Below are 26,167 nucleotides of genomic sequence, written 5' to 3' on the forward strand. Positions count from 1 at the left end.
ACCAATCTGGTACCGTTGTTTGTCATGCTACCTGCATGGTATATGTAGCCATGGACACACTCCAGCGTTTCCAAATAAATATACCAATGGATATACATTTAGAAAAGCGTCGGTTATTGTATGCTGGTACTGTGGCTAAGTTTAAAATGATTCTCCTGACTCGGGGATGCTTCAGCAGCATCCTGTGATAAAGTAGGAACCGGTCCTAAATAAATCCTCACCAGTGGAAACATTCATCACTGATTTGGGGTCTGTGACCACCCCTGATGACTCCTGGATGGGTTATGCAAACAGTTATTCTGTATTACATCAATAGACACACTATGTTGGAAAATAATAATGTGATTCTAAGCTTACATCAAGAGTCAACATTTGAGAATGGAGTGCAAGTCTTGTTTTAGAGTTTGAGGTGTTACTGTTGATTTTGTGCTTAACCACTTCCCTGAGTTCACTGGAAATACAAATTTTCCCTTACTTGTCACAGAAGCTGGCAGTGGTGCTGAGTTCATCTGAGGGAAGCACAGTGGACATTCGAAGGGAAGAAGTGGTTGCCCAGGAAGAGCATGTGGAGGAGGTTGCAGAGCCAGAAGCATGCTTCACTGAAGGTTCGCTCCTTAATATGGCTTTTTCTTATCCTTCTACTGTAGATAACCCGGTATTGGCTTAGCGGTTAGGGTGCCGGCTTGGGATCCGAGGATCCTGGGTTCGAATCCTGGTTTATCGCTGAATTAACGCCAGGGGGGTTGACTCAGCCTGTCATCCCTCCGAGGTCGGCAAATTGAGTACCAGTTCACTGGTAATTCCCTGTGTGTCGCAAGAGACGACTAACAGGGTTGGCGGCAGGAAGGGCATCCGGCCATAAAACATTGCTTCAAAAAGGGCACCAAGGTACCCGAAAAAGGCCAACCCCACTCTGCGGGGAAAAATGGCCTCTAAAGGTGGTTCTTATCCTTCTAGATCTCTTCACACAGTTTTCCACAGCCACGTTTCATCTTAATTTGTTCAACCAACAATCATCATCATGTACCATACCATTCTTTATACATATTGTCCGTTCTGCCAAAGCAGTTTCTTGGCTGGAATTGCAAACATCAATGGGTTGCCACTCTAACAGAACAAGTCAGAAAGGAATTTGGCCAGGGGGCCGGTGATAGCTTGCCTGCTTCATCACAAAGTACACCGTGGGATATTTAACGTCCACCACCTAATGTTGGCAGATGGGACAACTAGGTCGATGTCCATCAGGGAGATGGCATATATACATTGATGAATCACCCTGCCTTCAAAACACCAGGATGACAGCGTATATCTGGGCCAACATTTAAACCCAAGAAAGGCAGCTCAGAGGGGAATATGCATACCTCGAGGCCCTCCTGCCAGCCAAAACCAACACAGGATTGAAAAATTAACCAAGAACTTCCTATTTAATTCAATAAGGCTAAGTTAGAAACACAATCTCTTTGGATCGACCCCCATTTACCTGAATCCCTCTGAAGAACTAATCTTTCTCCAGACGTTGCCACCCATAAATGCCACCCATAAACCTCCAGACGTTGCCACTGTTTCTAACCAAAGACATACTGACTGACTGACTGTCTGATATTAATGTTTGTTACCTTCCGGGTATCTTATAAAGCTGAAATTTGGCGTGGCGACGGACATTGAAGCCGGTACACTGGCAAAAATCATAGAACCGTTGGAAAGCGTCCGTAAATGAAAACTTACATAAAAATCGTAAACGTATCTAAACAAAAAAACCTCAATCAATATCTAGCATTTGACAATTGTAATTTCCATAACTGTAAACTGTGAAATAAACATGACAATAATGTCCGTAAATGAAAAAAAGAAAAAACGTCCGTAAATTAAAATTTATGTAAAAACCGTGAACGCTTCTAAAAAACAACAACCTCAATCAACATGTCGCATTTGACAATTGTAATTTATATAACTTAAAACTGTGAAATAAAAATCTCAACGAAAATGTACATAAAATCTGTTTGAAATTTGTTTGTTATCTGTTTGAAATTTTTATGTCAGCTTCCTCATGAGGTCTCAAAATGGGATGGTCATGTGTGCCAGAGACCTGGCTCACAGTTTCTAAGTTACTCATATGCAGGGACCATCCTGCTTTTTAAGTCCACATACTCTGCCACAAAATGTCATATTCTTTCACGCAAGATGTGCACAAACTCCTCTTCAAGCCTTAGACACTTTTAGTTATAATAAGGTTTAACTGTACGACGCAGTAAACGGTCTACTACACTCGGCCATTGACTTTTCCAGCACAATTCCTTTAACTGCGGTGGTGGCATCCTTGGGGATACAATATCGTTGGCAACGTGTTAAGGAGCACCTAGACAATACACCCGGAGTGAATTAATACTTTAAACTTATGTAAACCGTTTAGGGTCCTCTTTTGTGGAAAGGAATGGCACACGTTACCTGATATGATTGATTACATTATTACGGGTTGGTTTTGCAAAGGAGGGATCTGGATAACAGATTGGCCATGAGGGAAATGTGTGGCCTCCACCAATTCACCGTGACTACAGGAGAGTAAACTGCACTGTACAGCAAAGAGAAAGGGCTTTACTGTAATTGCAATTGCCGCATGTATTCGTCAGAACCCCAAAAATAACATGGCACAGTCATTGGCGGGACCTGGTTGAGCGATGCAATCCCAATGGACTATTTGTGGACAGACCGGAAAAGGGGAAAATACCTGAAATAATTGTAGCGATGATGTTAAACCATGAATGGAAACTGATGAGCACACAATACAAGGCACATGTTCGGATCATTAGCACGTATGCTTGTGATACAACAAAACACTTAGCTCCACCATCAATTGCTTCATTTTGGGGTTTTTTTTTCCTGCATTGTCTAAGGTCTGTAAAAAAGGTTTACACATTTATATTATTATAAAATATAGGGGAATTAGTTTAATCCTATATGGTATCACCAGGAAATTAGGTGAGCTGTGCCGACACCCTAAAATAATTTCAAATTCCCACCCAAATCACCTTCAGTCAAGCATCCTGCGTCGGTGTGGCAACCTATCTGAGATAAGTTCCATCCTTAGAAACATTCCTCGTCGAGTCGTGATATGCCTCGGAGCCCTATAAAAAGTATAGGCCTCAATTGTTATTACCCCGTGCATGTGAAGCGAAACGTACAGTTAAGCAATTGATTCATGCCCGTCTGTCTGTCATCAGTGTATGATCGTCAGGTTGTGATCGAGGAACAACTTATTTCAAACAAATGTTTTATTTTGAACATGAATAGGAACCTGAGTATGAAGACAAGTCTTTTGTTTTGCCGTACACTAGCTCTGAATTCGTCCCGAGCGCACCTGCACAGAGAGGAGTGAAATAGTATTTTCACTCTGTCTGCCTGCCTAGCAGTCAAACATAATTGAAAATAATTCCAAACAGAAAACTTTCTGTTTTTAAGGGTATTATAAAGGACACAAACAACAGGCATGAAGAAGTATAATGTAATGTGTTGGATAAGGGGATGTAATAGACACTGGGTAAAATGAACAGGGGTAAAACACGGAATTCATTTATTTATACACCTGCAAATGTCTTTAAACCTTTATTTAAAATGAATTATATACTTGAACACTGCAGAACACAAATCGCCTTCATGATACTTACAAGAACCATGCTATATATCAATAGCATGAGAGAGCGTGGCATGTGTGAGGTTCGGGCTGAAGAAGATGCTGATTGATGCTGCGTTCTATGGTGATCAATAAGGCCTCTATCTTCTAGACTGCTGCAATTGCGCTAATCTTCCAGAACTTTTTAAACGATCTTTAAATCATTATTGTATTAAAATTGAAGTATTTTACTTGAACACTGTGCGGGGTATCATGTTCTATGAACTCTCCAGTTATTACGAGTAATAGGCATCCACATACCACAACCATCCTTGACCATGTTGTGGAACCATGTTGTGTTAGCCGAGGCCCTCACTTTTCTTTTCTTCCACCCCCACTTTTTCACCTTCATTCGCTTTTAAATTCGCTTTCTCCACAACTGCTTGAGTGATTGGTACAAAGCTTTCAGCATAGAAGCCATGACTGTTTCAACAATGTTGCATGATGATTGGATGAAAAGTGCAGCCAGCATTCCAAAAAGTCTGTTTTGTAAAGGCATGGGTTGCAGGGTGTTTCAAGTATCAGGAAGAAACGGCCAAAGCCAAGTGAAGATTATTATTATTTATTTTTATCCATTTTGGAGAAATAACCTCTGGATTATGGGTCAAAGAGGTGGGCAACGGCCTCCCGAGGAATGACCCTCCAGTAATTTCCACTGCACTCTGGATTATAAAATAAAGCTGGCCAAAGTCTAACAGTTGAGACTATCTGTGCGTCACAAACATTACAGTGGCTATACACTCAACATTTCTTTGAACTTTGGTTTTCTCTGATTTCCCCGCAAATAGTTGTATTTGCTTTGAAAAGACTTTCTTCACATGACTGCCAACATCTTCTCTTTTTCATTTCAAGAAATGGATTTGCAAAATTTAGAGGCTTTGGGAAACTTCTTATCTTTATCAACTTTCCAATTGATATTGGCTGCTAATTTTCACGAAGTTTGAAATCAATCCTGTCAATCAATGCTGCCAGTTCTGTTTTCACTCACAGTTATGACTGAGATGAAATTCAAGGCCATATTTGACTTCATTCACAACAGCAAACTAAAGAATGTTTGGTCAGTCATTACTGAGGAGGTCATTTAATGAGTACTGTCAATCAATTTCACTTCTCTGGAGCTGCAGACGAAATTGTTCTCAAACAACTGCGGAGACTCTCACGTTTGTGCTGGCATGTCCGCTTCTTCATTTGGGAATGCCAAGTTTTTGGATTTCTTGTTTCATAAGAGGGCAATGATCTCAAACATTGAACAGGTTTTTAAAATTCACAATCGTGTTTTTGCAGTAGTACAAAATCATTTTGATAAATAAATAGTTCGCTGAATTTTACAACACCCCATCGCGCTTTCCTCCACTCCCTCCGCACTGACTTGATTGCACTGTAGTCATACTATGTTCAGCAAGACGTGAGAGATGTCTTCCTAATGTGTCCCACATGTGTTCATCTGTAATTGAAACTTGCCGACCAGGGAACTCGTCAGCCAGTGAGACACACGGAAGTTTTTTTTACTTTCGTGATTTGAGAGCAACCGTGTTTGATATTTGAGACCACAGCAGGACAATCACGCATAACATCTATGACAAGCAGTGCATGTTGTCTTGTTGCGATATATCTGTTGCTGGTGTAGGCAATACAACATATTCACCATATTATAGGGCTGTCGTGTTGTCTTCTACAGCAAAATGTTATCTGGTTGCATAATAATCAATATTATTCAGCACGAGAGACACATGACGTTGATTCAGTAGAAGGGTTCCTCAAAGCTATCTCGATAACGTGTGCCATTTTGAGAGCAGTGAACATTTAGTCAATCAGATAAGATTCATTTTTGAACAAAACACGAAATATTTTCTCTCATCACTACCCACAAACCCCCCTTCCCAACCTGTGAATATCCCATGCCCTCACCTTCTTATTCTCAATGTACCGTTACTCCTTTCTTTTTGCATACATAATGTTTTGATGGCTCCCAAGGAAAAGTTAAACACTCATATCAAATATTTACATCATGACAGTGTATGGAGATGGGGTGGATAGGGGGAGGGAGTAGTGTTTTATGGATTGAATCAGTGAGACTAAATCAGATCTTGTAGAATGAAGAACTAGTCTTGCTGGTAAAGACTGGTGTCAATTTGTGTTGGTGGACAGGTAGAACAATGGATGAAATCAACAGGACTTTGATTGAGGTATGCTAACCACCAGGATTCCAACCCGGATTCTCCTTCGAGGAAGCCTGGTGTTGGCTTAGCGGTTAAGGTGCTGGCTTGGGATCCCAGGATCCTCGGTTCAAATCCCGGGCCGTCACTGAATTAACGCCAGGGGGATTGACCCAGCTTGTACATCCTTCTGAGGTCGGCAATTAAGTACCAGTTCACTGGTAATTCCCTGTGTGTCACAAGAGGCGACTAACAGGGTTGGCAGGCGACTAACAGGGTTGGCAGCAGGAAGGGCATCTGGCTGTGGTTCAAAAAGGGGACCAAAAAAGGGCAACCCCTGCTCTGCGGGGAAAAATTGCCTCTAAAGGCGGTTCTTCTTTTTTATTCTCCTTAGAGAGGGGCTAGGGTAACCTGCTAAATGAGTAAGTAGCAGAGGTCCACAAAATATTGAAGTACAAAATCAAGGTGGTGAGAGTGCAAGAGTGTCACTCACAGTCTATACTGAGATCTGCCTACTGCAAAGCACTTCCAGTCGTGCTAATCCAGTCAGACGATTTTTTTTGAACCAAGCAGGGGGCTCAAGCCCCCTAAGCCCTCCCCATGGTTGCACCAATGCTAACTGCAATGGGATGCAAGGAGAAGCTGACATTTCCAATGTTAACTCTTCTTTGGAGCAAAAGAGGGAATTTGGTCCTGATGAAGGTTGTTTTGCTCTGATGAAGGATTAACGCCCAAAAATGTAAGCTTTTCCTTGCTTCCCAAGGCAGTTAGCATACTTTAATCAATGTCCTATTGATTTTATCTCTAGATAACATATTGGTAAGGAATGGAGTACTACGTTAATGAGATGACAATATGGTGTGACCTTCCTACTCTTTTTAAAACAATCGCACCCATGTCCGAAGGAAGCGGTTCATTTTGGCATTTTAAATATGAAATAGGCAAAGCCTAGAAATTAATGAAACCCTTTAGAATTCGCCTTTAGAACACTTTAGAATTACCATTTACTCTCACTCTCATGCTTGTGATCAGTATTACATTCTGCCTTTGAGAAATACCCTTTAGAAGCTATTATAATTACCCTTTAAAACCCAATATAATTACCCTTTAGAACCCTTTAGAAGTAAACATCGTCGGTTATAAAGGTTCTTCTTCTTCGTCATTTTTGACGGAAGGACGGACAAAGCCAAATATTGACGCAGCTTCACTGTTTCAAAAAGGTTTTCTTTTAGCCAGACGTATTGTTACGTGTTACGTCACCAAACTCCGGTTACGGTGCCCCTCAGAGTCTCGAGAGGGAACGCGGCAGAAAGATTTGTTATTTTGAGAGTTCTAACACACCATGGTAAAACCACACCAATGCAATTGTCGAACAAAACGAGTAATTGCATTAAGAACTCTCACATACACAATAATAACACTCTTAAAGAAAGTACAATGAAAATCTCACTTCCATCAAATGAACAATACATATGATGGTACCATCATTCCGCAACGCTCTCAAAGCAATAAACTCATGATACGCCAAACGTGAGTGGAAGGTAACATTCCCCAAAGTCCGTGCACAAATCCCAATGCTGGTTGGAGGTTGAAGTCGTGCAGAACGACGAGAACAGGCAGGTATCGGCATGGCGATGGACGAGGAGTTACAAGGTGAGAGGTCGATATGGGAATTGAGCCGATATGGGAACCAACGGCAATGCACACGATGATGTCGATATGGGAATCCCAACGACCAAGCAGATGGCCTCTTCGAGGACAAAATGGCAGATCGGCCTGTAATGGAGGCTCCTGCTTTCCCGCCAACAATAATTCACGCTTGGTAATAAAACCTGAGACACAGGTTTAATTGCAATTGCAATATGCGACGATGCCGCAGGCAATCGCTTTCCCGGGAAGCCTCAAGTCATTCGCGACCAATATCAAAAATGTCCACTCGCACCTCGCAGCCTCGATGCGACTCACGGCTGTATCTCTCTCATGGCCGTCTCCTCCCTTCTCTTCCGGTTTATCTTTGCCGCGTTTTCCTTTTTCCTTTACAAACATTTGTTGTTACCTTTTACTGAAGTCATCTCCATTTCACACAAAAATCTTAACAACAATATTACCTGAAACTAAAATTCCTACAAGTACATAATGACAACAAAGGCGGAAGTGACGGATCCATAACAGTATTCAAACTCACTCGATTGTTGGAAATATATCACATCTCATGCACGAGTCTCTTAATTTTTAAACGGTGAAGCCGCATCCTTCATCTTTAATTGCACATCCTTCATTCCTTTAGAGAAGGATATTAATACCAGGTTAAGATATCTCCTATAGCTCAGCTTGAAACAATGGACCTGATCTTAGCCTTTGTCTTCGCTCCAGCTTGCTTTGCTGCTGCCCTTTATATAATTTTGCTTTACGCTCACTTTTTATACTGAATTACCAACAATTGATTTGCAAGGAAATTCAATATATTTCAAATGAACTTGTCTGTCGAAACGAATGGTCTCTAGAGAAGGGGTTTTCTTTACACAAATCAATTTTTTGGATACATTACTGATGAGTAGAAAAGCTATACTCGAGCATTTCAAAAATGCAGTTGGTTATGGCAGTAGAAATGTAATTATTCTGAATAACAATTAAATCTCCCTCATTGATGTATCGCTTAAATGTTGGTTTTGCTCTAGTGCTGCAGGATTGGACAATTATCCACTAAGCAGGTGTCACATGTCTAAACATTACATGTTTTTTTTTTTTTGTCACAATCAGAGCAACATGTGATCAGTATTACATTCTTCTGTAAATATCATCATCATCATCATCATCATCATCACCACCATCATCATCATCATCATCATCATCATCATCATCATCATCATCATCAATGTATGATGCTCTATCACTCTTGGCAGTGCATTGGTGCTGCTGAAAGAGTCTCGTGGCGAGAATTATGCTGGGTAGTTTGGTTATGCTGGGTGGTTTTGTTTTGTTGTGTACTTTGGTTGTTTCGTGGTTGGTTATGCTGGGTAGTTTGTGTATGCTGGGTAACTTGGTTATACTGGGTGGTTTGGTTATGCTGGATAGTTGGTTATTTTCGGTGGTTTGGTTATGTTGAGTTGTTTGGTGGTTTGGTTATGCTGGATAGTTGGTTATGTTGGGCAGTTTGGTTATGTTGGGTAGTTTGGTTAAGCTGGGTAGTTTGGTTAAGCTGGGTAGTTTGGTTATACTGGATAGTTGGTTATGTTGTGTGGTTTGGTTATGTTGAGTTGTTTGGTTATGTTGTGTGGTTTGGTTATGTTGAGTTGTTTGGTTATGTTGGGTAGTTTGGTTATACTGGATAGTTGGTTATGTTGGGTAGTTTGGTTATGTTGGGTAGTTTGGTTAAGCTGGGTAGTTTGGTTAAGCTGGGTAGTTTGGTTATACTGGATAGTTGGTTATGTTGTGTGGTTTGGTTATGTTGAGTTGTTTGGTTATGTTGGGTAGTTTGGTTATGCTGGGTAGTTTGGTTAAGCTGGGTAGTTTGGTTATACTGGATAGTTGGTTATGTTGGGTGGTTTGGTTATGTTGAGTTGTTTGGTTATGTTGGGTGGTTTGGTTATGTTGTTGTTTGGTTATGTTGGGTGGTTTGGTTATTTTTGGGTTGTTTGGTTATTTTTGGGTGGTTTGGTTATGATGGGTGGTTTGGTTATGATGATGGGTGGTTTGGTTATGATGTGTGGTTTGGTTATTGTTGGGTGGTTTGGTTATGTTGTATGGTTTGGTTATTGTTGTGTGGTTTGGTTATTGTTCGGTGGTTTGGTTATGATGAGTGGTTTGGTTATGATGATGGGTGGTTTGGTTATGATAGGTGGTTTGGTTATTGTTGGGTGGTTTGGTTAATGTTGGGTGGTGTGGTTATGATGAGTGGTTTGGTTATGATGATGGGTGGTTTGGTTATGATAGGTGGTTTGGTTAATGTTGGGTGGTGTGGTTATGATGAGTGGTTTGGTTATGATAGGTGGTTTTGTTATGATAGGTGCTTTGGTTATGTTGTGTGGTTTGGTTATTGTTGGGTGGTTTGGTTATGATGATGGGTGGTTTGGTTATGATGTGTGGTTTGGTTATTTTTGGGTGGTTTGGTTATGTTGTATGGTTTGGTTATTGTTGTGTGGTTTGGTTATTGTTCGGTGGTTTGGTTATGATGAGTGGTTTGGTTATGATGGGTGGTGTGGTTATTGTTGGGTGGTTTGGTTATGATGGGTGGTTTGGTTATGATGATGGGTGGTTTGGTTATGATGTGTGGTTTGGTTATTGTTGGGCGGTTTGGTTATGTTGGGTGGTTTGGTTATGATGATGGGTGGTTTGGTTATGATGAGTGGTTTGGTTATGATGAGTGGTTTGGTTATTGTTGGGTGGTTTGGTTATGATGGGTGGTTTGGTTATGATGATGGGTGGTTTGGTTATGATGTGTGGTTTGGTTATTGTTGGGTGGTTTGGTTATGTTGTATGGTTTGGTTATTGTTGTGTGGTTTGGTTATTGTTCGGTGGTTTGGTTATGATGAGTGGTTTGGTTATGATGATGGGTGGTTTGGTTATGATAGGTGGTTTGGTTATTGTTGGGTGGTTTGGTTAATGTTGGGTGGTGTGGTTATGATGAGTGGTTTGGTTATGATGATGGGTGGTTTGGTTATGATAGGTAGTTTGGTTAATGTTGGGTGGTGTGGTTATGATGAGTGGTTTGGTTATGATAGGTGGTTTTGTTATGATAGGTGCTTTGGTTATGTTGTGTGGTTTGGTTATTGTTGGGTGGTTTGGTTATGATGAGTGGTTTGGTTATGATGATGGGTGGTTTGGTTATGATAGGTGGTTTGGTTAATGTTGGGTGGTGTGGTTATGATGAGTGGTTTGGTTATGATAGGTGGTTTGGTTATTGTTGTGTGGTTTGGTTATTGTTGGGTGGTTTGGTTATGATGAGTGGTTTGGTTATGATGATGGGTGGTTTGGTTATGATAGGTGGTTTGGTTAATGTTGGGTGGTGTGGTTATGATGAGTGGTTTGGTTATGATGTGTTGTTTGGTTATTGTTGGGTGGTTTGGTTATTGTTGGGTGGTTTGGTTATGATGAGTGGTTTGGTTATGATGAGTGGTTTGGTTATTGTTGGGTGGTTTGGTTATGATGAGTGGTTTGGTTATTGTTGGGTGGTTTGGTTATGATGAGTGGTTTGATTATTGTTGGGTGGTTTGGTTATGATGAGTGGTTTGATTATGATGTGTTGTTTGGTTATTGTTGGGTGGTTTGGTTATGATGAGTGGTTTGATTATGATGTGTTGTTTGGTTATTGTTGGGTGATTTGGTTATGATGAGTGGTTTGATTATGATGTGTTGTTTGGTTATTGTTGGGTGGTTTGGTTATGATGAGTGGTTTGATTATGATGTGTTGTTTGGTTATTGTTGGGTGGTTTGGTTATGATAGGTGCTTTGGTTATGTTGTGTGGTTTGGTTATTGTTGGGTGCTTTGGTTATGATGAGTGGTTTGATTATGATGTGTTGTTTGGTTATTGTTGGGCGGTTTGGTTATGATGAGTGGTTTGATTATGATGTGTTGTTTGGTTATTGTTGGGTGGTTTGGTTATGATGAGTGGTTTGATTATGATGTGTTGTTTGGTTATTGTTGGGTGGTTTGGTTATGATAGGTGCTTTGGTTATGTTGTGTGGTTTGGTTATTGTTGGGTGGTTTGGTTATGATGAGTGGTTTGATTCTGATGTGTTGTTTGGTTATGTTGGGTGGTCTGCATGGTTTTGTTGTGTGGTTTGGTTATTGTTGGGTTGATTGGTTATGCTGAGTGGTTTCTTGGCTATGCTGGGTGGTTTGGTTATGCTGGATGGTGTGGTTATGCTGGGTGGTTTTGTTATGCTGGGTGGTTTGGTTTTGTTGGGTGGTGTGGTTATGTTGGGTGGTGTGGTTATGCTGGGTGGTGTGGTTATGTTGGGTGGTGTGGTTATGCTGGGTGGTGTGGTTATGCTGGGTGGTGTGGTTATGATGGGTGGTTTTGTTATGCTGGGTGGTTTGGTTATGTTGGGTGGTGGGGTGGTGTGGTTATGCTGGGTGGTGTGGTTATGCTGGGTGGTGTGTTCATGCTGGGTGGTGTGGTTATGTGGGGTGGTGTGGTGTGTGGTTATGCTGTGTGGTGTGGTTATGCTGGGTGGAGTGGTTATGCTGTGTGGTGTGGTTATGCTGGGTGGTTTGGTTATGCTGGGTGGTGTGGTTATGATGGGTGGTTTTGTTATGCTGGGTGGTTTGGTTATGTTGGGTGGTGTGGTTATGTGGGGTGGTGTGGTTATGCTGGGTGGTGTGGTTTTGCTGGGTGGTGTGGTTATGCTGGTGGTGTGTTTATGCTGGGTGGTGTGGTTATGCTGTGTGGTGTGGTTATGCTGGGTGGTGTGGTTATGCTGTGTGGTGTGGTTATGCTGGGTGGTGTGGTTATGCTGGGTGGTGTGTTTATGATGGGTGGTTTTGTTATGATGGGTGGTTTTGTTATGCTGGGTGGTTTGGTTATGTGGGGTGGTGTGGTTATGTGGGGTGGTGTGGTTATGCTGGGTGGTGTGGTTATGCTGGGTGGTGTGGTTATGCTGGGTGGTGTGGTTATGCTGGGTGGTGTGGTTATGCTGGGTGGTGTGGTTATGATGGGTGGTGTGGTTATGCGGGGTGGTGTGGTTATGCTGGGTGGTGTGGTTATGATGGGTGGTTTTGTTATGCTGGGTGGTTTGGTTATGTTGGGTGGTGTGGTTATGTGGGGTGGTGTGGTTATGCTGGGTGGTGTGGTTATGCTGGGTGGTGTGGTTATGCTGGGTGGTGTGTTTATGCTGGGTGGTGTGGTTATGCTGGGTGGTGTGGTTATGTGGGGTGGTGTTGTTATGCTGGGTGGTGTGGTTATGTGGGGTGGTGTTGTTATGCTGTGTGGTGTGGTTATGCTGGGTGGTGTGGTTATGCTGGGTGGTGTGGTTATGCTGGGTGGTGTGGTTATGCTGGGTGGTGTGGTTATGCTGGGTGGTGTGGTTATGCTGGGTGGTGTGTTCATGCTGGGTGGTGTGGTTATGTGGGGTGGTGTGGTGTGTGGTTATGCTGTGTGGTGTGGTTATGCTGGGTGGAGTGGTTATGCTGTGTGGTGTGGTTATGCTGGGTGGTTTGGTTATGCTGGGTGGTGTGGTTATGATGGGTGGTTTTGTTATGCTGGGTGGTTTGGTTATGTTGGGTGGTGTGGTTATGTGGGGTGGTGTGGTTATGCTGGGTGGTGTGGTTTTGCTGGGTGGTGTGGTTATGCTGGTGGTGTGTTTATGCTGGGTGGTGTGGTTATGCTGTGTGGTGTGGTTATGCTGGGTGGTGTGGTTATGCTGTGTGGTGTGGTTATGCTGGGTGGTGTGGTTATGCTGGGTGGTGTGTTTATGATGGGTGGTTTTGTTATGATGGGTGGTTTTGTTATGCTGGGTGGTTTGGTTATGTGGGGTGGTGTGGTTATGTGGGGTGGTGTGGTTATGCTGTGTGGTGTGGTTATGCTGGGTGGTGTGGTTATGCTGGGTGGTGTGGTTATGCTGGGTGGTGTGGTTATGCTGGGTGGTGTGGTTATGATGGGTGGTGTGGTTATGCTGGGTGGTGTGGTTATGCTGGGTGGTGTGGTTATGATGGGTGGTTTTGTTATGCTGGGTGGTTTGGTTATGTTGGGTGGTGTGGTTATGTGGGGTGGTGTGGTTATGCTGGGTGGTGTGGTTATGCTGGGTGGTGTGGTTATGCTGGGTGGTGTGTTTATGCTGGGTGGTGTGGTTATGCTGGGTGGTGTGGTTATGTGGGGTGGTGTTGTTATGCTGGGTGGTGTGGTTATGTGGGGTGGTGTTGTTATGCTGTGTGGTGTGGTTATGCTGGGTGGTGTGGTTATGCTGGGTGGTGTGGTTATGCTGGGTGGTGTGGTTATGCTGGGTGGTGTGGTTATGCTGGGTGGTTTTGTTATGCTGGGTGGTTTGGTTATGTTGGGTGGTGTGGTTATGCTGGGTGGTGTGGTTATGATGGGTGGTTTTGTTATGCTGGGTGGTTTGGTTATGTGGGGTGGTGTGGTTATGCTGGGTGGTGTGGTTATGCTGGGTGGTGTGGTTATGCTGGGTGGTGTGGTTATGCTGGGTGATGTGGTTATGCTGGGTGGTGTGGTTATGCTGGGTGGTTTTGTTATGCTGGGTGGTTTGGTTATGTTGGGTGGTGTGGTTATGCTGGGTGGTGTGGTTATGATGGGTGGTTTTGTTATGCTGGGTGGTTTGGTTATGTGGGGTGGTGTGGTTATGCTGGGTGGTGTGGTTATGCTGGGTGGTGTGTTTATGCTGGGTGGTGTGGTTACGCTGGGTGGTGTGGTTATGCTGGGTGGTGTGGTTATGCTGGGTGGTGTGGTTATGCTGTGTGGTGTGGTTATGCTGAGTTTATTGGTTATGCTGAGTTTATTGGTTATTCTGAGTTTATTGGTTATGCTGAGTTTATTGGTTATGCTGTGGGGTTTGATTCAATGCTGGGTTCTTTATGCTGTTACTGATAGTCTGTGCAATAATTTAGAATTAGTTCACTGTGCTGGTGATACAGCTTGCCTACTCATTGTGAAGTATACCATTGGATATTTCACATTCATCAACTAATACTGGCAGATTGGTTCTCTGGCTTAATGTCCTTGTATAGGAATGTGTATACTTTAATACCTCCACACACTAAACAAATGTATGGCAGTTTATATGTTTGTCTCGATTCAACTCATGCTAGACAGCTCAAAGCTGAGTGCACATACCTCTAGGCTACCCTGCCAGCCGTTTAAATATCCACAGAAGATATAAGTTTGGAAACTTATTTGTTTGGACAGATAAGTGTCCCCAAATTGTGTTATCAGTGGATGTCAAAACGTTTTTCATCTAGCCACGATAGAATAAGCTTGCTCATGTCATCCCTTTATACCATGAAATAACTCTATGATGATGCATACATTTCATTAATCATTCTGATATGTTTTCCTGCTTTATTATCTCATTTGATTCATAATCCCATTTAATCAGCACAGTGACTTCCTGTAGAGATGGATTATTATATCGACACATCTGTTCTCTGTTTAAATGACTTGTACTCGAGTCTACCACAGAGCATTTACTCATTCGAAAAGGGCAAATCAACATATGAATGGAAGTTATTAAGCTTCTCAAGCATGAAAGGGAAAGTTGTGCACCAATGAAACTCGGCACTGGTGTCAGACTTTTGACGTACTCGCATGAACTTTCCAGTCAGTGTCACACATTGTTCCCAGCAGTGAGTTCGATTCCTGATGCCATTGGAATTGAGGTTTTTGAAAAGGGAAAACATTTCGTCTCTTCATCATTTTTTCCAGAGGGCAAAGCAGTCTGGAACAGTGTTTGTCTGTCTGTCTGTCTGTCTGTCTGTATGCAGGTATGTCCCCTCAAACGTACACCAATCAGAGCTGAGGATCTGGTCACATGGCAGGGGTGATGTGATGTCATTACGTCGGTACGACGGCTGACTCCACACACTGCCATTTTGATTCCGATACTGTTCAGGCCGGACATATCGTTGAACCTGTCATGTATCACAATCTGCATGTTTTTTTTCCATTCAGTGTGAAACACAAACAAACGAATGTTAAAATGACCATCAAATGTCGAAAGCATAGGCGTTATGGCCCTTCCAACAATAGTCAGGTTCACTATGTTAACAAATATAATTTCGTTCAAAATTTTGGGATTAGCAAACCTGTACATTTTTGGAATCATCAGAGCATGGAGAATCCGAAAATCAATGTTGGCGTTTGTACAGACACTTGCTTGGCCGCCATTTTGGATTTTCAAAATGGCCGCCATAAAATACATATTTTGCACTATCTCGGCTTCTAGTCAACCTAGAGACTTAATTAAATATGCTAATCCTATGTTTTCTGGGTCAAGGAATCCAATAAAGGCCTCAAAATAGTGCTCAGGATTATAGAAAAGCAACAAACAAAGGTAATTGAAAACCATTGTCTTTATATTTGTGATATAACTGTATTACATAATACATGATATTGCAAGTCCTTTGAAGTTATAGGTATGGGTTTATAAAGCAAGAAAGCAGCCTTGTTAGTCTCAGATTGAACTATAAGTCCTATATACAGGATCTACTAGGTCTATACCGTTCAGGAATATGCTTTTACAGATCTTCATCACTGTCCTGAGTGTCATTTTCGCAAAGGTGTCTACGCAAAGGTGTCTACGCAAATGCCAACATTAATTTTTGGATTCCTCATGCTCTGAATATTCCAAAAATGTATAGTTTTGCTAATCTCCAAAAATTTTGAACGAAAAAACATCGTGAACCTGACTATTTGTCTGGCCCTGCAGTGTGCCTTGAAACTGTAACACATGCATCATCAAATAAAATATGCACCCTTGGAGCCACGACGGAACTTAAATATATGACCCTAGAGCATTCATTCAGGAATCATGGGTCCAACCCATGTACCATGAAATAAATATTCTAATTTATACCCCATTTATCCCCGAGGCCAGATCCGTAACATTACTTTCAAGCAACTTAAATTTTAAAATGCTTTATTAATATCGTCGAATGACTGTAACTGTAATGAATGAATGAACTGTTAAAATGAAATGTGTGAAAAATTACACTGCTTCAATAGTTGTTCAACCAGACATTACGAGTCTCTCATGATTGGACAGTTAGGAAGTGGGTGTGGTAACATGTTGTGATATTGGCGGAGCATTTAAGGAGTGGGGATTGCGGTTATACAAGGAATGTTTAGAGCGTCTGTTCCGAGCCTGATAGGTCAGTGGCTCAAACCCTGGCCGGTAAAAATATACCTGTAAAAATATACCTGTAAAAACGGTATTTGATGCTTCCTTGTTTGAAGCTCTGAATTTAAAAGGATAAGTCCCCATAGGTTGGCATCCATGGGGAGGAGGAAATTCCTCCTTAGGAAATGCCCTGCTGAGTACGGTGAGAAAGGTGGCACCATTTTTATGACGTTTCTGGTACCCAGAGTATCCTGGGAAGTGATGCCACTGCCCCCAAGCTCAGTAGCTGTTTGTCTCATTTATTCATCTGTATACCAATGTGTGAGGTGTGTGTGTGTGTGTGTGTGTGTGTGTGTGTGTGTGTGTGTGTGTGTGTGTGTGTGTGTGTTACTGTCAGGGGGTGGAGAAGGGGGGGGGGGGGGGAGGGGGTTACGCAATCAGTAATTTTCTAGTTCCTCTGAAACAACAGCAATTGTTCCTTGTCAATGTTTTTTAATCAATTACCTATTTATCCATGATATTTCATAGAAATCCATTCCTCTTTAACTATGGGATTCTAAGGAAGACACTATGAGATGCTTCATTGGTAAGTACCTTATAATTGAGTCACTTGTTAACATAACTCTGTCAGTCATGGTGGGATTAAAATGAACAGACATTAATATCCCATCAATATGGGCACTTTTAATCATTTTATTTTCTGTTAAATGCACGTATGCAATTGGCTACATCTGGCGTTTGAATAAATGATATATATTAGTTTAAAAAAAACAAAGCTCAGAGTGAAATTCTTTCCTAATGTTATGACGTGTATCGTACGTGATAATTATTGTTAAAGCTGAAAATAATGGCTTCTAAACATAGCGGTTAATCTAACCCTAAAAGTGGGGATTATAGCTGGAGAGGCAATAATAGTCATATCTGGGAGCACGAATTGCTCAGTTCCCAAATCGGTGTTGGTTCCATTGTATCCCTTTCTGAAGGCTTGCCCTGCCTTTCTTGCCTTTCAGCATGCTTGCAGTATTGCCCTTGCTTTCGCCTCGACACGGACAGCGACTTTGGCGTGGTGTGGTGGAGGCTTCGACGAACCTGCTTCATCATTGTGGAGCACAACTGGTTCGAAACCTTCATAGTATTCATGATTCTTCTGAGCAGCGGAGCGCTGGTTGGTGCTACATAGCGTACACACAATCTCAGCTTTGAAAAATGATCTCCACTCTGGCTTTGATCCTTATCCAAGAACATGACTCTGACTGAGAATGTGACATCCCAGTAGGCCGGCAAAGACGGAACATTTGGTGTTGAGACAGCATCCGTTAATATCTATCCTCGGCTGCACTTCCCCGCCGGTGTTTGATTTTTCTTAAATGTTCACGCTGCAGCTGTCGCTCTTGGCCAGAAACATGTTTATTCTGGAACGGTTTCAACCCATATTATTGCATTTTCGGACGCAAACTTACTCATCCCCAATTGCAGACCGCAAGTTGTTAGCATGCTGATTGATGTAAACCTCCGTTTCCCCCTCCTCGTGTGAGTGACGCAGTGTCGAGTGGGGCTGGCTGACCTTCTCACGTGTAAAACTCCCACATATATAGCGGTTGAAAGGGAAATGGAGTTCTTTCAAAACACATTATTTTGTAGCTATTATTCAAATTGCATTCTGCAGAGGGACAGAGGGACAAAGTTGTCATTGCAGAGCCACAGAGGGACAAGGTTGTCATTGCAGAGGGACAGAGGGACAAGGTTGTCATTGCAGAGGGACAGAGGGACAAGTTGGCTTTGCAGAGGGCTATAGAGACAAAGTTGCCATTGCAGTGGGACAGAGTGACAAAGTTGCCATTGCAGTGGGACAGCGTGACAAAGTTGTCATTGCAGAGGGACAGACGGACAAGGTTGTCATTGCAGAGGGACAAAGTTGTCATTGCAGAGGGACAGAGGGACAAGGTTGTCATTGCAGTAGGACAAAGTTGTCATTGCAGAGGGACAGAGGGACAACGTTGTCATTGCAGTAGGACAAAGTTGTCATTGCAGAGCCACAGAGGGACAAGGTTGTCATTGCAGAGGGACAGAGGGACAAGTTGGCTTTGCAGAGGGATATAGAGACAAAGTTGCCAGTGCAGTGGGACAGAGTGACAATGTTGTCATTGCAGAGGGACAGAGGGACAAGTTGGCTTTGCAGAGGGATATAGAGACAAAGTTGCCAGTGCAGTGGGACAGAGCGACAAGGTTATCATTGCAGAGGGACAAAGTTGCCATTGCAGAGGGACAGAGGGACAAAGTTGTCATTGCAGAGGGACATAGGGTCAAAATTGTCATTGCAGTGGGACATAGGGACAATGTTGTCATTGCAGAGGGACAAGGTTGTCATTGCAGAAAAACAGAGGGAGAAGGTTCTCATTGCAGTAGGACAAAGTTGTCATTGCAGAGGGACAAGGTTGTCATTGCAGTGCGACATAGGGACAATGTTGTCATTGCAGAGGGACAAGGTCGTCATTGCAGAAAAACAGAGGGAGAAGGTTCTCATTGCAGTAGGACAAAGTTGTCATTGCAGAGGGACATAGGGTCAAAATTGCCATTGCAGTGGGACACAGGGACAATGTTGTCATTGCAGAGGGACAGAGGGACAAGGTTGTCATTGCAGAGGGACAAAATTGTCATTGCAGAGGGACAGAGGGACAAAGTTGTCATTGCAGAGGGACATAGGGTCAAAATTGTCATTGCAGTGGGACATAGGGACAATGTTGTCATTGCAGAGGGACAAGGTTGTCATTGCAGAAAAACAGAGGGAGAAGGTTCTCATTGCAGTAGGACAAAGTTGTCATTGCAGAGGGACAAGGTTGTCATTGCAGTGCGACATAGGGACAATGTTGTCATTGCAGAGGGACAAGGTTGTCATTGCAGAAAAACAGAGGGAGAAGGTTCTCATTGCAGTAGGACAAAGTTGTCATTGCAGAGGGACAAGGTTGTCATTGCAGTGCGACATAGGGACAATGTTGTCATTGCAGAGGGACAAGGTTGTCATTGCAGAAAAACAGAGGGAGAAGGTTCTCATTGCAGTAGGACAAAGTTGTCATTGCAGAGGGACAAGGTTGTCATTGCAGTGCGACATAGGGACAATGTTGTCATTGCAGAGGGACAAGGTTGTCATTGCAGAAAAACAGAGGGAGAAGGTTCTCATTGCAGTAGAACAAAGTTGTCATTGCAGAGGGACATAGGGACAATGTTGTCATTGCAGAGGGACAAGGTTGTCATTGCAGAAAAACAGAGGGAGAAGGTTCTCATTGCAGTAGGACAAAGTTGTCATTGCAGAGGGACAAGGTTGTCATTGCAGTGCGACATAGGGACAATGTTGTCATTGCAGAGGGACAAGGTCGTCATTGCAGAAAAACAGAGGGAGAAGGTTCTCATTGCAGTAGGACAAAGTTGTCATTGCAGAGGGACATAGGGTCAAAATTGCCATTGCAGTGGGACACAGGGACAATGTTGTCATTGCAGAGGGACAGAGGGACAAGGTTGTCATTGCAGAGGGACAAAATTGTCATTGCAGAGGGACAGAGGGACAAAGTTGTCATTGCAGAGGGACATAGGGTCAAAATTGTCATTGCAGTGGGACATAGGGACAATGTTGTCATTGCAGAGGGACAAGGTTGTCATTGCAGAAAAACAGAGGGAGAAGGTTCTCATTGCAGTAGGACAAAGTTGTCATTGCAGAGGGACAAGGTTGTCATTGCAGTGCGACATAGGGACAATGTTGTCATTGCAGAGGGACAAGGTTGTCATTGCAGAAAAACAGAGGGAGAAGGTTCTCATTGCAGTAGGACAAAGTTGTCATTGCAGAGGGACAAGGTTGTCATTGCAGTGCGACATAGGGACAATGTTGTCATTGCAGAGGGACAAGGTTGTCATTGCAGAAAAACAGAGGGAGAAGGTTCTCATTGCAGTAGGACAAAGTTGTCATTGCAGAGGGACAAGGTTGTCATTGCAGTGCGACATAGGGACAATGTTGTCATTGCAGAGGGACAAGGTTGTCATTGCAGAAAAACAGAGGGAGAAGGTTCTCATTGCAGTAGAACAAAGTTGTCATTGCAGAGGGACATAGGGTCCAAATTGCCATTGCAGTGGGACACAGGGACAATGTTGTCATTGCAGAGGGACAGAGGGACAAGGTTGTCATTGCAGAGGGACAAAATTGTCATTGCAGAGAGACATAGGGACAAAATTGTCATTGCAGTGGGACAGATGGGCAAAGTTGTTATTGCAGAGGGACAGAGGGACAAAGTTGCCGTTGCAGTAGGACAGATGGGCAAAGTTGTCATTGCAGGGAGACATCGGGACAAAATTGTCAATGCAGTGGGATGTAGGGACAAAGTTATCATTTTAACTTGACTAAATTGGGCCGTCCTATTTAGTCCACTGGTCTAGATGGGCCAGGAAATGTAAAGGGAATTAGTCTATGAAGGCCTCCCTCCATTTGATTATGTTAACAGCGAAGCTGTATTTAGATTTCGAATAGGCACCTGACTGGTTACCTGTTAAATTGCTTATTTACACCTCATCATTATTAACGTAGTTTTAAGCGTCTCTATATATTAGGGACTTCACTGATCCTGCGCTCCCCCTCCCCCTGACCCCACCCGCCCCCCACCCTCCATCCGCCTCTGCCCTGCACTTATTGTCAGTGAAATAGACATGTTTATGTGTAACACGACAGCCAACCGACCGTCTATAAACATCGATCGCACTTGTCTTTTATGTGTCTGTCAGGCCTTTGAAGATGTTTACATTAATCAGAGAAAAGGCATCAAAATAATGCTGGAGTATGCGGATAAGGTCTTCACATATGTTTTCATCTTGGAAATGCTTCTCAAGTGGGTAGCCTATGGATTCAAAAAATATTTCACCAACGCTTGGTGCTGGCTGGATTTCATCATTGTGGACGTAAGTACCGGCCCCACCTTAACGCACCTGTTGCTGCCTGTACTCCCATTAAAACTTGCCCCTGTTAGATGAATGACTTACCTCCTTGGCTCAATGGAATTGTTTTTGCATGCCATGGCAGCTAATTCTGGTGCTTTTTGCACTTATTGATTCCAAGAAGTGCTGAAAATTGTGTTTCCTATTTCAAAACTACTGAGCATTACTGGTGCGACCCTGAAGTCTTTAACCGGAAAAATGCATAACCTAAAATTCCATTGTCATTTCTATCCTGCCCCCCATGTGATGCCAAAATTTCCCAAAGATTTTATTCATCAAGAGTGGGAAAAACGCGATTGAAAACACTGGAGTGTATCTGTAGTGTGGGTGTTGCGTGAAATTACAAGTAATTGTATCTATATTTCTCCAAATCAAAATCCTTTTTCCAGCACTTCCATGAAACTGCACACACACACACACGCACACACACACACACACACACACACACACACACACACAAACACACTTGGATTGAGGCAGTTCCTCTTCCACCACTTTCTGTAGTCTATTTTTGCAAGATCCTGGTCACAATCTTGGCAAGAACATCAAGGAGAATGTAGTTGTCCCAAAGGGAAATGTATCCCTTCTTTGGGATAGGCACCTAGACAGTATCAGACCAGTCTCTAGATACTTCTGTTCCACTCCACTTAGCAGGCATGTGGTCGCAAAGGTGATCGAAGAACTCACTCTTGCGTCATCTAGCTCCAAACATCTCCGACAGTACAACATGTCTCTCAACATGATCTTCCACCTGTTTTTTCCATTTCTGAACTTGTTTATAGGCACAAGACAAGTGTCTTCAAACTGGATGGTGGTTCTTCCAGTTACATTGTCATATTACCTCAGTCTCACTTTGTCAACGTCAGCCAAACACTTTTGAGAAGTTCCTCTTCCACCTTTCTTGCTGAGCCTGTATAGAGGTGCTGTGGATTCCAGCTTCATACTTAATATAGATACACATACATATACGGTGCTGTCAGAAAGTACAGTATTTACACCCCTTGACTTAAAAAAATGTTTTGTTGTGTTACAGCCTGAATTTAAAATAGATTAAATAAAGATGTTTTTGTCACTGATCTACATATAATGCCCCCTAATGTCAAAGTGGATTTTTTATGCCTCCGCCGACAAAGTTACCGCAGGCATTATGTTTTCGGGTTGTCCGTCCTTCCGTAAGTCCGTAGGTCCGTCCGTCCAGGCTAAACCTCGTTTTTCTCAGCAACCATATGTCCGATTGAGACGAAACTTTCAGCATAGGAGTGACACCCATACAGAATGTTTTTATCATAATTGTGACGTCATAGGTCACATGGTATGGCAGCCATCTTGGATTAAAAGCAAATAATTAAAAAATATTTCTCGGAAACCACTGAATGGAAAAATTTGAAACTTGGCACATTGTCGTGTACTCCCAATGGGGAACAAAATCATGATAATGATGACATAATAGGTGAAGTGGTATACCAGCCAAAAATATTTTAATCGAATTCCTTATCCTAAAAATCTGAAATTGCATGCACATGATCTATGACCCATTTGTATTGAAATATTAAACTTATGACATCATAGGTCACATGGTTTGGCAGCCATTTTGGATTGTAGGAAAATATTAAAAAATTATATCTCTGAAACCGCTCACCCTATCGATGCGAAATTTTACAAATATCATCTAACAGCACTATTGAAATGTAGTTTGAAAATGATGATGTCATAGGTCACGTGGTTTGGCAGCCATCTTGGATAGGAAAACGAACCTTATCCGATCAACACGAAACGTCACAAACGTGATCCACTACCCATACATATGCAGAGTGATGGCATCTACCCATTGTGGGACTATGCGGAGCCATATTGGCGACACAGTCACATTGTTCTAGTTTTTTGTTATAATATTTTTCAAATTTATTGGGGTTTTTTTTTTTTTTTTTACTCAACCCTCTCTCCCTACCGAAGGGGCCTCACATCCGTTGGTCCCATGAGTTATCTCCCCCCCCCCCCCCCCCCACCCCAACCCATGACTGTGAGAGCACTTTCGTTGCATTCCCTAACCCCACACATTCCATTCACTCCCTTTCACAGACTGCCGGATGAGATTGGGGCCCTCACCTGGTTGCAGAGTTGTACCTCCTCTTTCACATAACCCATACAACCCCCAATGTACCTTCTCCTTTCCTTCACTGCTCTTTCATTGTGTGTGTGCTTCATGGGCTTTAAGCCTCCTGTCCTGCCTCTGACCCCTGCAAAACCATCTCATCATCCCTCACAGCCTCCACATATAATTTTATCCACATGTCCCCATCAACCTTTGTTGCCATTTATTTTCTCCACCTCCTCTTTTATTTTCTCCACATATTTTGTTTTTTCCTCCTCCTTAGTTTTCTTTACAGTCTCTTTTGTTTTCTCGACTTCCCTTTTTGCTCCTGCCAACTTTTTTGTATCCACACCCCCTTTCCTCTTTTCTATTTGCTTATCTATCACTTGTTTCTTTATCTCTCTGTTCTGTCCCATCTCTGACTTTATCTGCTTTGCAACCTCATTGTTTCTCTTTCCACACTAAGCAAAGTCTCATGTCCACTGGTGAAGACATCCTGCTGCTGCTTATTGGGAGTTATTGTCTATTGGGAAGGGTTATTTGTGGGCTACCAGGTGGCGGGGGGCGTGGGGGAGGAGTGAGGGGGAGAGAGTAACACCACTGCATCATATAATGAACCTTCTATCTCGAAAGGGTGAGGCTGCGGTGGCGTCTATCCAGTGTGCTCACATCTGGTTAAAATAATTGCCCTGATTGCTCATTATAATTAAAACGCCACTCGGTAGAGCCAATACCTCTGCCAAGCTGAACATTTTAAATGTTGTATCCCACTGATAGGCCGGAACTGGATCCGGACATGAACCAAAATCTAATTGGCTTGTTCTTATCACCTAACCAACTCATCCATATAGTTTTGTCATAACTCACCTATAACTTTTTAAAATATCATGCTAAGTATATATATATATATATATATATATATATATATATATATATATATATATCGTTTTTCACCCCATCTCTCAATGTTGAAAAATCACTTACAAAAATCAAAAAAATTCTCGTATCCGGATCCGGATTTGAATGTTCACCAAAATTGAATCAAATCATCCTTGTCACACACCCAAACCTGTCTGCCAAGTTCTGTTCGATCCATCCTTAACTTTTTGACATATCGTGATATATATATATATATATTATATATATATATAAATATATATATATATATATATATATATATAATATATATATATTGTGAGAAACCACCGGTGAAACCACCTGTTCTCACCCAGATTTGGTGCCCCGCCCACCGCGTGACGTGGCCTCCTTGGAGCCTCACGCGATCGGGAGGCGATTCGGCACGTGATTGGTGGAGAGTCGAGAGAGCGCGGTCGCCATCTTATGCAACGGACGCGACTCGAAGGCGCCGAGTGGGAAATAGATAAAGGGATTTCCCTTAATCTTCACGACAGCCGCGTTGGGCTGATCGTTTACCGTTCTGTATTTTACGAGTGAGTAACTCCGGAAGAGAACGAGTGATTCCCGGATCTCGTGGATTGGAACCGTGAGTCAGATATTGCCTGCGTCGTGTTGGAGCTGCTGGCCGACCGTTCCTGCAGGCCTTGTGCGGTGTATTCCACTCTGTTACCCTCCGAGTCCCGGAGATCGTCGATTGGAACCGCGAGTGATCTTGCCTGCGTCCTGTTTGGAGCTTCTGGGGCCGACAGTTCCTGCAGGCTTTGTGCAGTGTATTCCATTCTGTTACCATTTATGGTTTTTGTGATCGAGCCGATAAAGCATCGTGCCTTACCCCTAGAAGGCCGATTAAAACACAATTGTGTTTATTGAGTTCTCTCTGTCCACTCCGTGGACTACTTGAAGCCCGGACATTAACGTCCGTATTCCGTGCTGGGAACCATTTCACAGCCGGGATCGCGACAAATGGGTTGCTCGTCCTAGGATCTTTCAAGTGAGAGACATTCGAATTGAGACGGGAATTCGGCATCTGCATCTTCTCTGCATCTTCTCACCAGCGGACGCCGTCTTGGAGGAACTTTCTCGCCGTAGGACGCTGTCTTGGGTGGTGCTTCACTGCAGAATAAGTGAGCCTCGGATCCCTCCAAACAACCGACAAAAAAAAAAAAAAAAACGTGAGTATTTGTACGTGGTATTTTTCTCATTGGCAATTTGATGTGCGGTGGTGATATTGTGTAGTTCGTGTCGTATTTCCCCAACAGAGCGTTGTGTTTGAGCGTTGTGTTTTGTGCCTTGTCTTATGATAACTCGTAGCCAAGCTATGTCGACCAGAGAAGTGAGAGTTCAACCTGATCATGTTGACAGTCGCGTGGGTGGCGATGCGAGCGACGCAATCAGCCTTGACCCAGTCACTAAACCCGATATGTTAGGAAGCGATTCCATCATGACTAAATGCATGCGTTCGCCCTTCTGGACCGGGCTGACTCCGGTTCAACAACTTGACATGTGTAACAGGGAGAATGACAGGGCAGAGGCAGAGCGTGCGGCAGCAGAGAGAGAGCGTGAGAGAGAGAG

General features: G+C 43.0%; 1 protein-coding gene across 1 annotated transcript in view; it reads left to right on the top strand.

Annotated features, from left to right (window-relative positions):
- The window catches only part of LOC137417442 (sodium channel protein type 1 subunit alpha), a 269,938-nt gene that overhangs the window by 195,468 nt on the left and 48,303 nt on the right, over window positions 1–26,167 (top strand). The window contains 3 exon segments of the mRNA XM_078782028.1: window positions 485–605; window positions 17,622–17,776; window positions 21,376–21,549. Coding sequence (XP_078638154.1) covers window positions 485–605; window positions 17,622–17,776; window positions 21,376–21,549 — 450 coding nt within the window.

This window comes from Myxine glutinosa, chromosome 7, assembly GCF_964187855.1.
Source record: "Myxine glutinosa chromosome 7, kmMyxGlut1.1, whole genome shotgun sequence".
Lineage (NCBI taxonomy): Eukaryota > Metazoa > Chordata > Myxini > Myxiniformes > Myxinidae > Myxine > Myxine glutinosa.